Source organism: Colobus angolensis, unplaced genomic scaffold, assembly GCF_000951035.1.
Source record: "Colobus angolensis palliatus isolate OR3802 unplaced genomic scaffold, Cang.pa_1.0 Scaffold294, whole genome shotgun sequence".
In the NCBI taxonomy this organism is placed as follows: Eukaryota; Metazoa; Chordata; class Mammalia; order Primates; family Cercopithecidae; genus Colobus; species Colobus angolensis.
Window position 1 is genome coordinate 10599 of NW_012116199.1, and position 12968 is coordinate 23566.

The 12968-nt window shown below is 46.3% G+C and overlaps 1 protein-coding gene across 2 annotated transcripts in view; it reads right to left on the minus strand.

The window, feature by feature from the left end:
• Positions 1 to 2858: 2858 nt before the first annotated feature.
• Positions 2859 to 12968, minus strand: part of CHRNA7 (cholinergic receptor, nicotinic, alpha 7 (neuronal)) — a 138299-nt gene continuing 128189 nt past the window's right edge. The window contains exons 6-8 of one of the 2 annotated variants that reach the window (XR_001002573.1): positions 10148 to 10257; positions 3947 to 5412; positions 2859 to 3647 (exon numbers count right to left, since the gene is read on the minus strand). Coding sequence is in view for 1 of the 2 variants with exons in the window: in XM_011949245.1 (XP_011804635.1) it covers positions 4894 to 5412; positions 10148 to 10257 (629 nt within the window). In the remaining variant the exon portion in view is untranslated. Of the gene's footprint in view, positions 3648 to 3946; positions 5413 to 10147; positions 10258 to 12968 lie in introns of those variants that run through there. The other variant, XM_011949245.1, reaches the window with a different exon arrangement.

Genomic DNA, 12968 nt, shown 5'->3' on the forward strand with positions numbered 1-12968 from the left:
TCATGCCTGTAATCCCAGCACTTTGGGAGGCCGAGGCGGGTGGATCACGAGGTCAGGAGATCGAGACCATCCTGGCTAACATGGTGAAACCCCGGTCTCCACTAAAAAATACAAAAAAATCAGCTCGGGGTGGTGGCACAGCGTGTAGTCCCAGCTCCTTGGGAGGCTGAGGCAGGAGAATGGCGTGAACCTGGGAGGCGGAGCTTGGAGTGAGCCGAGATCATGCCACTGCACTCCAGCCTGGGTGACAGAGCGAGACTCCGTCTCAACAAAAGAAAAAAGTTAAATCAAATCTGGGCAAAAAACACATAAAAGCAAGCTGTAGAATGATGAATCTTAATATTGATAACCAAAATCATGGTACTAGTAAGTAAAGAACATCTCAGGAATACACTAATGATTTGGTCTTAAATATTCTATTAATATAATTAAACATACTACTAGAGCAAAGGAAAAGACCTTCTGGTAATCCCTCTGGACACTGAGAAGGCTTTGATAAAAATCTAACATCTACATTTTCCTCAGAGAGTCTTAATAGTTTGAGAACACACAGATACTTTTTTATTATGGCAAGGAAAATACATGTCTTCATACAAGTTAAACGTTGAGACATTAAAACGTCCCACTGATGTCGAGAACAAGATAAGCATGCCACCTGAATCACCATGACTCAACACTGATCTCAAATGCAACTAGATACAAGAAATAAGAGACACATTGGAAAGGAGAAGTCAAAAGTAAATCTTAGCAACAAGTAGGAATCACAGTTTGTGGTTGATTATAACATTCCTACATAAAAACCAACTACTTTCTTATACAATGGGATAAAATAGAAAATAAAGTGGAATAAATCATTCCATTGAAAATGGTAGCCAAATGATAAAACATCTGGAAATAAACAACTATAAATTCAAAGCACCTTAGTAAACAATATCATAAAACACTACTAAGTTATATAAAATTAGACTTAAACACAAGATTTTGTGCTGTTGAATAGGAAGACTCAATCTGTCAATTCACTGTGACTCTAATTGAAAAAAGATTCATATGAGAGAGAGATTCAGAGTTGAAGGAAGTGTTGACTTGAAAATACTGATATTAGTATGAATAATGCTTTAGAAATTAAAGGCATTCATAGAGATAAACAGAATAGAAATAGAACCAAACACTTAAAGAAATTTAGTTTACAAATAAGGCTGCATTTTGAACAGCTGGGGAAAACACTATGACTGGATTTTAGAAATGCATTATTACATATTTATTGATACAACTGACCACCATTTGGAGGAAAAAGTATGGATTTTTCCCTCATTTCCTGCAATAAATGAATTCCAGGGAGTCCGAAGGTAAACAAATAAAACCACATCAGAAGAAAATGTGAATAAGTTTATTTATCATCTCAGAATGAGGAAGGCTTTTAAAAACTGGAAACAAATCCCGCAATTGACAAAGAAAAATACTGATAAATTGACAACATAAAAATTTAAACTCTATGCCAATAAATAAGGAAATCAATAAATAACATCCAAAGACAAATGATAAACAAAAATATTTTAAAGGCATAAGACAAAAATGTCCCGAAGTACATGAGCAATTAAGAAAAAGCCAAATAATCCAGTTAGGAACTGAGTAAAATATATAAATGTATCCAAAGTAAAATTACAAAAAAAATTTGAAAAGATGTCCCATTTTATACACAATAGAATAAGCCAAAATCAGAATAATATTCCTAAATATCATGTGTCACCAATTATATTGGGAAAAACATTAAGTTTGAAAATACCCAGTGCTATTATATAAAGTTGAGAAATTGGGCCTTTTATTGTACTCTTGATGGAGTTACATCCATCGATCAGTTTCTAGAAGATGATCTGGCAATATCTATCAAAATTTTAAATACATGTAACCTTAAACCCAGTAATTTCATTTCTAAGTTGGAATTTATACCAAGTTTTAGTCACAAAACAATGTCAAGATATATGTACAAGTATGCCAATTGTAGATTTGTATATAAAAATAAAAACTGGAAATATCCATATGTTCGCCAATAAAAGGCTATTCAAATAAATGGTAGTCCACTGAGACAATGGAATGCTAAGCAGCTACTAGGAGGCATGAGGTAGATCTTTATGTGTTATTATGGGACGACCTCTAAGACAAAACACCATGTGAAGAATGCAAGGTGCAGTGCACTTCACAGAGCGCTAGTGTTGGAAAGGGAAGGTCTCTCTTCATAACCCCCGTTCCTCCTTCTTTGGCCTCTTATCTTTTCTTCCTTTCTAGAAATGCATTTAGAAGCTCATTCGTGGTCCCCTCTGAGAGAGAAAACAAGGAGTATGGGAGGCTGTTGTTTTTAATACTTTTCTAACTATGCGCACATCTATTTCTTATTATTACTTTATTAAATGACAGAGTAGTTGAGGGGCCAAAAATTGCATTTTTATATGTTCCTGTATAAAATACAAAACCAAAAAGGTTTCTTTTTAAAGCAAAACTGTGGAAGGGATCATTTTTGGGACAATGATAAGAAATGAAGCATTCCTTTTATGTATCAAAACACTTCTACTTGTTTCTAAAGACACTGTAACAGGAAAAACAAAAACAAAAACAAATGAAAATCTTGTGCATGGTTCATCCATAGCACGTGGAAGGAGTGCCTGCTGAGGAAGATCCTACTCCAAAGCCGCCTGAGGCTGGAATGTCCTGATTCACCAACTTTCTCATAAGTGAGGTCTCTTCTCTTGTCACACATACAGGTACCTCACACTTACACACACACACACACACCGAACACACACAAGCTTCCATCTTCCTCCATTGCAAAGTCATGTGCATTACCCAGAAATGAGTGAGCCAGATGGCTGGAAAAACACATACAATTTATTTAACTCTCAACATCAAATCTTCCTCGTGATGTTCCCATCTCAGGGATTAGAAGCAAATTAAAAATCTCTAGGGGCTCAGAAGCCTTCTACAGTTTTGAGCTCTGAGCAGTTGTTGGACGACACAATGGAACAGAAGAGGTCTTTCTTGGTGAATTACCCTCTGATCTCATTAAAGAATAAGAATGAGACCATCCAGGCTAACACGATGAAATCCTATCTCTACTAAAAATACAAAAAATTAGCCGGGCGAGGTGTCGGGCGTCTGTATTCCCAGCTACTGGGGGAGGCTGAGGCAGGAGAACGGCGTGAACCCAGGAGGTGGAGCTGGCAGTGAGCCGAGATCGTGCCACTGCACTCCAGCCTGGGCGACAATCTAAGGGAAGAGCTGCATCATCGCTTAGGTTTAAAAATTAAAGTTTCTCTTGTTTTCAAGTTGCCCATCTCCAGTGAATCCACCCAAGGACTCTGAGCCAGCTTTCGGGGCTGCAGCTGGAGTGGACGGGCTTGGAGCAGGCAGACTCCTAAAAGTCAGAACCCAGAATTGCTGGCTTGTCAGTCCCTGAGGGTCTGCCAGTTCTTCCCTGCTGCCTGCCACTGGCCAGGTATCCAGAGAAGGGATGGGCCACACCATCCCCTCCCTGGCGCCTGCCATACTGGGGACCAGAAGGGTTCCCAGCCCCTACTTCCTAGCCCTGACACACGCAGAAAGGGCCTACGAATATGTTCACTTTATGTTGTGCATTTGCAGGCACGCACACATTTCTTTTTTTGGAGACAGAGTCTAGCTCTGTCACCCAGGCTGGAGTGCAGTGGCGCGATCTCGGCTCACTGCAAGCTCCGCCTCCCGGGTTTACGCCATTCTCCTGCCTCAGCCTCCTGAGTAGCTGGGACTACAGGCGCCCGCCATCTCGCCCGGCTAGTTTTTTGTATTTTTTTTTAGTAGAGACGGGGTTTCACCGTGTAGCTCAGGATGGTCTCGATCTGCTGACCTCGTGATCCACCCGTCTCGGCCTCCCAAAGTGCTGGGATTACAGGCTTGAGCCACTGCGCCCGGCCGGCACGCACACATTTCTAAGACTAACTCCGGTGCATGTGAATCAGCTAACACATTTTTGTTTCTAAAGCCCGCATAAATGGCTTCACTTAGCTTTAGCTGTTCTTTTGGGCTGTTAATTCTACTAGAACTCTATTTGTCCTGTGGGTTCTGCAGAATAGAACAGATTTGCTCAACTCCTCAGTGTCTGAGAGCAGCACCTAGGAGTTATCTGGGATCCACCAGAGACACTCATGGGGCCTGGCCCTTGTTCAGAATAAAAAGAAACCTGTGTCCCTTTGATTTCCTTGACAGGGTAGGTTTGCAGAAGTTAGGAAGGCTGGTAAAAAGATCCTTAGTAAGACCAACATTGTCTTTTTTTTTTTTTTTTTAAAACGTAGGAACAGCATAAAGTTGCTTCTGTCTACCAACTGTCTCTGATAGAAAAAAATAAAAAGTTGAACTGAAGAAAAGCTAACAGAGAGGGTTTTAGTTTTAGTTGTTTTCCTTCCACCAGTAAATTATTGGAATGGATTTAGTGAGTCTGGTTTATTTTAGCTTCAATCTAGGTTTTGTACACAAGCAAAAAGCAAATGTTGAATTTTCAGGTAGGCCTTCATGGCAAGTGGCATGCAGACATGCAAAACCAACTGTCCCGGGGTGAGGAACCACTGGGAGCTCTCTGAAAGGCTTTCCAGGCAGTGGGCTAATGGGCAAAATGACTTCTCAGTGGCCCTGCTGACCGACAATACGGATGTGCCAAGGGGATCTATCAGCCCACCTGAGAGTATTAAACTGAGTGCCGAGATCCTACTACCTAAAGTAATGAGGAACCGTAAGCAACACGACTGACAGCCAGAAGGGAACACCGGAGTTGTGGCGTTTAATGCTGTCCTGGATTAGCACCCCAAAATCTCGCCAAGCCAAAGGCCTTGCCCATCTGTGAGTTTTCCACATGTACAGAACCAGGCATGATTAGGCAAAGTCTTTGGACACGGCCTCCACGAAGTTGGGAGCCGACATCAGGATGCCGATGGTGCAGATGATGGTGAAGACCGAGAAGGCCATGAGGCACAGGCGGTCCACCACGCAGGCGGCGAACTTCCACTCGCTACAGACCGCCTCGCTTTCGTCCTGGCAGCGAAAGCGGTTAGCGATGTAGCGGACCTCCTCCAGGATCTTGGCCAGGTCCGGGTCCCCCTCGGGGGGCTGCCCACCGTGCAGGAGGTGCTCGTCGTGCGTGGGGGAGCAGGCCATGCGGCCGCACACCACCCCGGAGTCGGGGGTCGGGGCGCAATGCATGCCGTCCAGGCCGCGGAAGCCGATGTACAGCAGGTTCCCATTGCTGGCGGGAGGCGGTGCCACGGTGCTCATCTCCACGCTGGCCAGGCTGCAGCGGCGCTGCTTGTGCTGGCAGGCTGGGCGCACCTTATCCTCTCCGGGCCTCTTCATGCGCAGGAACCACGCGCACCAGTTCAGGAGGATGACTCTGGTCTGGGGAGACAACAGAACGTGAGGAGCGGCCCCGAGGCGGGCATCGGCTGATCCCAACAGCAGTGAGATCCTACAATACAAGCCCTGCTTCACTGGTCCTGGGGGTAGCAGGCTCCACTGCCTCCCGGATGATTTTAGCAGGCAAGCAGTGCCTGCTCATGACAAGCAGTTGAGTTCAAAGTGAGGCGAGACTAAAACTGATGCACCCTGGGAAGAAGCTAAATTGTTCTCCGGGGCAGGCACACTACAATCTCAGGGAAGACAGCCTCGTGGAAGGGGAACGCTATGTGAGCTGTGTCAAGAGGGAAAGTCGATTTCCCTCTCTGATCCTTCCTCGTCTGTAACCTGGGGACTTTCAGACCTAACTCTGGCTCCCAAACTACCTGTTAGGTGCCCTGGAAGACCACTGCAAATTGGCAAAGAGTGCCTGGGCGGCTGTAAATTTTCAAAGGCAACCCCAGGACATCCATGAGACACCAGGTAAACTTGAAGCTTGAAGCAGTTCAGGCTTCCAACATCAGATTACCACAGCTCTTGTGATGATGTGAACACTTTGCAAAGCTGTTTTTCAAAGTACCCTGATAAAAAGCAAATACCAAGGAACTTCCTGTGAAACAGAAGCTAGGTTAGTGGTCTCCAACCTGATCCCAAGATTTGAGAGGCGGTGCTGTGCCCCAGAGGTGCTACATTGTTAAGGCATGAAAACTTATTAAAGTCTTTTGATCTATTTAAAGGCAGCCTTGGGTATTCTTTCTTTTGGCCAGGGGCTCTGTGAAAAATTTCCTGAGACACTAAAGTGCTGTGAACCAAGGAAGTTTCGGAACCTCTAACCTAACTCAGTGGGCTTCAAAGAAGACTGAATAAGATGATGTCTGGGAGAGTACTTTGAAAAGTGGAAGGCGGAAGCTGGCAAACTTTCTGTAAAGGGCCAGGCAACTACTCGCTTCTGCTGATGTAGCACACATTGAAGGCGTCAAATGGATGGGCATGTTTTCTAAAGTAACTTACTTACAAAAACACTTGGTGGACTGGAATTGGCCACCTAGGCCATAGTTTGCTCACTTCTGGTCTAAAGTGTGTCCTAGAGTGCATGAAAGAAGCTGGAGAAAAATCACCCCATGGAGTTTATCCTGGTTTTGCCTCTCATGGAAAGAAGAGAGACATCCAAAGCCTCAATCCAGGTAAAGCAGCATTCTTGCAAGCCCATCCAGCTAAGTGTGAAAAATGGGCCCTTTCCCTGAAATTATCCAGATCCTGATTTCATTTACATTTTGTTTTATGATTGTGGGGAAATTCCATCAGTAACCTAGCAGGTAGATTTCCTATCTTTAGGAAATATACAGATAGTAAATTGTGCAGTTCGTATCCACAGAGCTTTCATTCTTGGTAATCGTTTTATAACATCTTATCAAAACAAACAGGTCTGGGGACAAGAACAGGGAAGCATAAGACCAGTTTCATTGCAGCTATAAAAATAACCCTTCGTTTCCCATTGTACTTTACAAGCAGGCGGCACTCTGCATGTCCTGGAAAGGTTGGGTCTGCTGACCTTAGAGGGTTTTTTATGATCAGTAAGGAGCAGGGATATATGGCCCCATGTGAAACCTTGGGTGAGTTGGGCCCTCCATACAAGGCTCATGAGACAAGTCATCTCACTTGGGCCTTTCAGGGTCCTGTGAAAGGAGTATAATCCCCTCACTTTACAGACCAACAAACTGAGGTTCAAAGAGGCTAATAAACTGGCCCAAGGACATACAATGAGTAAGTGGTTATGGCACTTCACATGTTTAGCCTTTCCCAGCCTCCTCTGTCAAAGGGTCTACAAGATTCTCTTCAAAACTCGTGCAACCCCACCCCTCTGGGAAGGCACCAGAAAGCCTGAGCCAGCTCTCTCGGGGGGCTGCAGGGCAGTGAGTGTGCCTGCATGCACTGGCAGCTGTGCACACGGGGAGCGAGCAGCACCAGGCACTTCTCCTTCTATGGCAGGGTCTACACGTCCCCCAGTGCACATCTCAAGCTCATACGATACACACTGCCAAGTCTATTTTGAATTCCATGGCCTGAATCATTAGCTGTCAAAGCCAAAGCATTTAAAAGATAAAATTATCCTCTTGGCACTCCTCAAACTGTGCTCTTGACCTCTTCTGTTAGGTTACAGTTTTGTTTCTGGCTGTGCAAATGTCACATAATGCCACCGCACCCGGCAGTATCTTCTTCATAGCAACAGATCATAATAAAAGTCCCTCGGCGGCTGTTTGTGTTTCACATACACATGGAATGAAGGAAAAATGCAGTGTGCTATATAAAGCGAGAGAAATGCATAAGCTTCATCTTTCATTTGCAGCCAACTGGTTTTAATAAGCTTTTATGCTGAGAGGTGAATAATTAGCATATGTTCTTAATTAAGATTGTTCTAGAGCAGTAGAGTGCTACAGGTCATTAAAAATGGTTTCGTGTCTCAATGTCTTAATTTTCTTCTCATCAGTCAAAATACAAGAAATGAGAATAGGTGTTTAGATTTTTGTATTTGCATAAACAAATACTGCAAGGAAAAAGGAGGAATTCATTACAATGGTTATATACCAATCGGTATTGCTGGTAGATGCAGGGGAAGGGGAAGGAATGGCAGCAGGATTTCCTTATGTATAGTTTTAATTTTATTTTGACTTTAGAAACAGGTAAATGTATTACCTGCTTCAAACTGATGGATGGATAGGTAGAAAGAGCAGTAAACCAACAAGCCCCCAGCTCTCAGGCCTCCCACCTCTGGCCTTGCATTTTCTTAAGTGTGTCAGGGTTATAAGGAAATCAGACAAAAATACAGGTGAATGTGTGCAAGTGTACCCCAGTGTTTTAAGGGCGGGTGCTTCACAAAGCAAGCCTCAGGGAACGTAGTGATGTGGTCTGTGTGCGCGATGTCACCATGTAGGGAGCTCACATTACTGCTGGTGGAATGAGCTACAAGTGAGTCCTTTTTTTGGTTTTTTTGTTTTTTTTTTTAAGAGAGAGGGTTTTGCTCTGTCACCCAGGCTGGAGGGCAATGACGTCATCATAGCTCACTGGAGCCTGGAGCTCCTGGGCTCACATGATGCTCCCACCTCAGCCTCCCAGGGGGCTGGGACTACAGGCACACACCACTGTGAGAGGCTCACAAGTAAGTCTTCACTAACGAGTGTATAAGGAGAATGGGCCATGCAGGTGCAACTCTGAGAAGAAACAGTAATTTTGTAAAGCGTTTCCTAAGTAGTAGTCTTTGCTAAGTGAGCATTCGGGTAACTAAACTACACAACGAAATGTTTCAGGAGGCCCAGCAATCCCCTATTCCTGGAGGGTACCTGACGGCATCTCACCCCGACAGCTGCTTTGAGCTTGTTGTTGATTCCTAGATTCCCTTCTGAACTGGGACACAAGTGCTCTCCAAAGACAGGCCGCTTTTGGGATGTGATGGCCTTTTTAGCTCCCCAAATCCTTAGGCCAGGCTCTCTAGACAGGAGGACAGGGAAGATTTACAAAGCCCACATGAATTGGGGAAGAAGCGCAGGCCCTTCCTAGGTCCTCATCAAGGTTTCCTGACTGCCAGGCGAGGGTGGATGCAGAGCTCCGGACACCAGACCCTGCAGGAGAGGATCCCTGGGTGGGTGAGCATCTGCAGACGTGGCTGGGCACGGTGCCAGCAGCTGGGGCAGGAGTGGTATGGCCCAGGCCAAGCTAACAGGCTGTGGGATATGCAATCCTTTATGTTTTCATCCATTTCCTTTTATCCCGTCCTCCTTCCCCACTGGTGACAATCAGTCTTTGTTTTATAGACTTCTGGTTGGATGATATCCCTATATGTACTGAACGTACAGATTTGTACATGGCTCATTCTGTTTCTTACTCTTTTTGCTCCTCATTCTGTTGTGAAGCCTCAACCATGTTGCTACACGTCTGTCTCATCTGTTGCTTCCAACTGCAGCACAGTGCTTCACAGCGTGCATCAAAAAAAACTACCTTCTCAAATCACCGTGCCGATAGAACACACAGGGCAGCCGGTTTGAGAGCCTTACTCTGCAGCGTCAGATTAGACAGCAGTGCCACAGGGCGTCCTGGAACACGCGCACCATGACTGCACGCTACACAAAGACACGTCAATGGGTGACGAAATACAAAAACAAAGCTATTTCTGGCTGGGCACGATGGCTCACGCCTGTAAATCCCAGCATTTTGGGAGGCTGATATGCCCAGATCACGAGGTCAGGAGTTCGAGACCAGCCTGGCCAACATAGTGAAACCCCATCTCTACTAAAAATAAAAAAATTGGCCAGGCGTGGTGGCATGTGCCTGTAGTCCCAGCTATTTGGGAGGCTGAGGCAGGAGAATCGCTTGAACCCAGGAGGTACAAGTTGCAGTGAGCCAAGATTACGCCACTGCACTCCAGCCTGGGTGACACAGTGAGACTCCGTCTCAAAAAACAAACAACCCAAAGCTATTTCTTTAGGAATGCCCGTTTTTTTTTTTTTTTTTTTTTGTAGTTTTAGTGGAGACGGGGTTTCACCGTGTTAGCCAGGATAGTCTCGATCTCCTGACCTCGTGATCTGCCACCCTCGGCCTCCCAAAGTGCTGGGATTACAGGCGTGAGCCACCGCGCCTGGCCAAGGAATGCCCGTTTTTTGTGCAATTTTTGAAATAGATAAACCCTAGGAGGAGCCTCCTTTAGGGAGGGGCCCCAACTCTGTCGGGGATGGGAGGAACATACCCACTTGGGCATCTTGCCCCCGTCGGGGTCGTGGTGGTGGTACTGCAGCACAATCACCGTCACCACCACCGAGAGGCCCACGATGATCATGGTGCTGGCGAAGTACTGGGCTGTGGAGAGAACAGATGGAGGGTGAGACCCGTAGCTCCTGCGACACTGAGCATCACAGGACAGGCACACCCTGATCAGCTTCTCTGACTGTCAGGGCCTCAGGGTGCAGTGATGCCACGGGCTGGGCAATGGTCTCCTGCCACCAGCCAGGCCTGCAGCCCACATTCTGGGTGCGCAAAACCAGCCAGCGTGGTCTGACTTCCCACCCACGGAGTGGCCTTCCCTGCCTTCATTGCACTTCCATGCACTCTGGCCTCCTTGTCAGTCAGTAAGGGCTAGCATCGCCTGACAGGATGGTGATAAGGTTGTTCCTGTGAGTAAATACTGGATGTCAGGGCATGGGAACCATCCAGTGTTTACGATGCAGCCCTCTACTGTGCTCCAGGGCGCAATGAGGGCAAACCTGCACACCACCTGGCTGCCAACTGTCCAGCCTGAGGAACGGGTCAGTGGCAGGGACTTTTCAGGACGAGAACTTCAGTCTCAGCTTTGGCTCTAATGGGCCATGCGAGTCCTTCCACCTGGGCCCAGGTGAGAAGCAGCATGGAGCATCTGAGTGCTTCCACCCTGGTCCACTAGCTACTGGCCGTGAGTCTGGAGTGAACGCTCAGCCTCTTTGGGCCTCAGCTCTTCAATGGGGGTGGTGCAAAGGCTGACGTTTGCATCTCCCAACAAAGTTCATGTGTTAAAACCCTAGTCCTAACTGGGATGGTATCTGGAGGTGGGGCTTTGGGACGTATGAGATTGTGATTTATAGTAAGAAATATGTATTTGGTCTTCCTCCCATTTCCTGGCACACAGCTCCTAAAACCTTTGAATCTCTGAAGTCATCGGTGTCTTTTTATATGCTAATAAGATGACCTATGGCTGAAGTTCCTGGATACCCTCAGGATGGGGTCTGGTTGCCAGGGGAACCAGTCAAGTAATTAGAGAGTTGGAACATTCAAGCCCTGTCCCCTCTCCCAACCCTTGACCCCTGGGGAGGAAAGACGTACTGAGGGTTGAGTTGGTCACCAGTGGCCAATGATGTAATCAATCATTCCGATGTAGTGAACCCTCCATAAAAACCCAAAAGGATGGAGTTCTTTGGAGACCTTCCCAGTGCTGAACACGTGGAGGTGTTTGGAGGGTGATGTGCCCAGAGAGGGCATGGAAGCTCCATGCCCCTTCTCAAATACCTTGCCCTATGCATTTCTTTCATCTGATTGTTCATCTGTAGTTTATAATTAATGAATAAATATAAGTAAAGTGTTTCCCTGAGTTTACCAGAGTGAGCCACTCTAGTAAATGGCTGAACTCAAAGATGTGCTTTTGGGAACTCCCTGATTTATAGAGTTGGTCAGAAGCATGAGAAGCCGGAAGTTCTAACTGGCATCTCAAGTGGAAATGGTCTTGTGAGCCTTAATCTGTGAATGCTGTGCTAACTCCAGGTGGTGTCAGGACTGAAGTGAACTAACTGTAGGACACCCAGCTGGTTTCCAAGAATTGGTCGATGTGGGAGCAACACCCCCTTTTGGTGTGAGAAGTGTTGTGTAAGTAGAGAAATGGTGAGTGATTTTCTCAGGGTCCTTGAAGAGGTCCTGAGGGTGCAGCCCTCATGAATGGGATTAGAGTCCTTCATGAAAAGAGGCTAAAGAGCTAATTCACTCTCTTTTTGTCACGTGAGGCCACAGCGAGAAAAGGGTCATCTGTAAACCAGGGAGTGGCCCCTCACCAGAGCCCTGCTGGCACCCTTATCTAGGACTTGCAGCCTTGCAGAACTGTGAGAAATAAATGTGTGTTGTTCAGGCCCCCAGTCTACAGCAATCTGTTATGGTAGCCTCCATTAAAATAGAAACCCCTTCCTTGCAGCATTTGTGCAATGATGAGCAATTACACAGGCCAAGATGTCTAGGAGAAAGGAGGCGGCATTCTTTAGTGGGCAGCTCTGATTATTAAACCTTCGGTGTGGCTGTCTGCTCAAGAGGCTGAGCTCTAAGCAGAAAGCATCAGGGTGCAGGAGGCTAAGCGTTCAGCTAGCCCTCACTGGTCCTCACTGCCTTCCTACAAAGACCAAGAGGTACCTGGGAGGAGCTTTGCCAGAGGTGGAAGTTCAAGACCTAAAGTTAGTGTCAGGGCTCCTGAGAAAAGGAAGGAGACTGGACCAAACCATGACCCTTATGAGCTGAATTGTGCTTCCCCCTAGAATTCATATGTTGAAGCCCTAACCCCTAGTACCCTGAGATGTGACTGTACTTGGAGATAGTGTTTTTAAGGAGTTAAGTACAATTAGATCAAGCCCTAATCCAATCTGACTGGTGTTCTTTTAATGAAGAAGAGGAAATGTGGATACACAGAGAGACACCAGGGATGCAGGTGCACAGAGGAACTACCAGGGGAGGACAAAGCATTGTGAAAGTGGTTGTCTGCAAGCCCGGGGGAGAGGTCTCGGGATAAACCATCCCTGATGGCCCCTTGGTCTTGGACTTTCAGCAGTGCAACTGTGAGAAAATAAATTTCTGTGATTTAAGCCCCCAGTCCGTAGTGTTTTGTCATGGCAGCCTGAGCAGACCGACCACCTATGGAGAGATGGGGGTCAAAGGATTGCCCAGACTGAAATTCCATCAGCAGAGGGAAGCAAAGCTGATGTCCCTGGGGCCACTAGCATCCCATCCTTCTAGATGTGGGCTATGCACCAACCAAGCCTTTCCCAGCAGGTAATCAGTCCAGA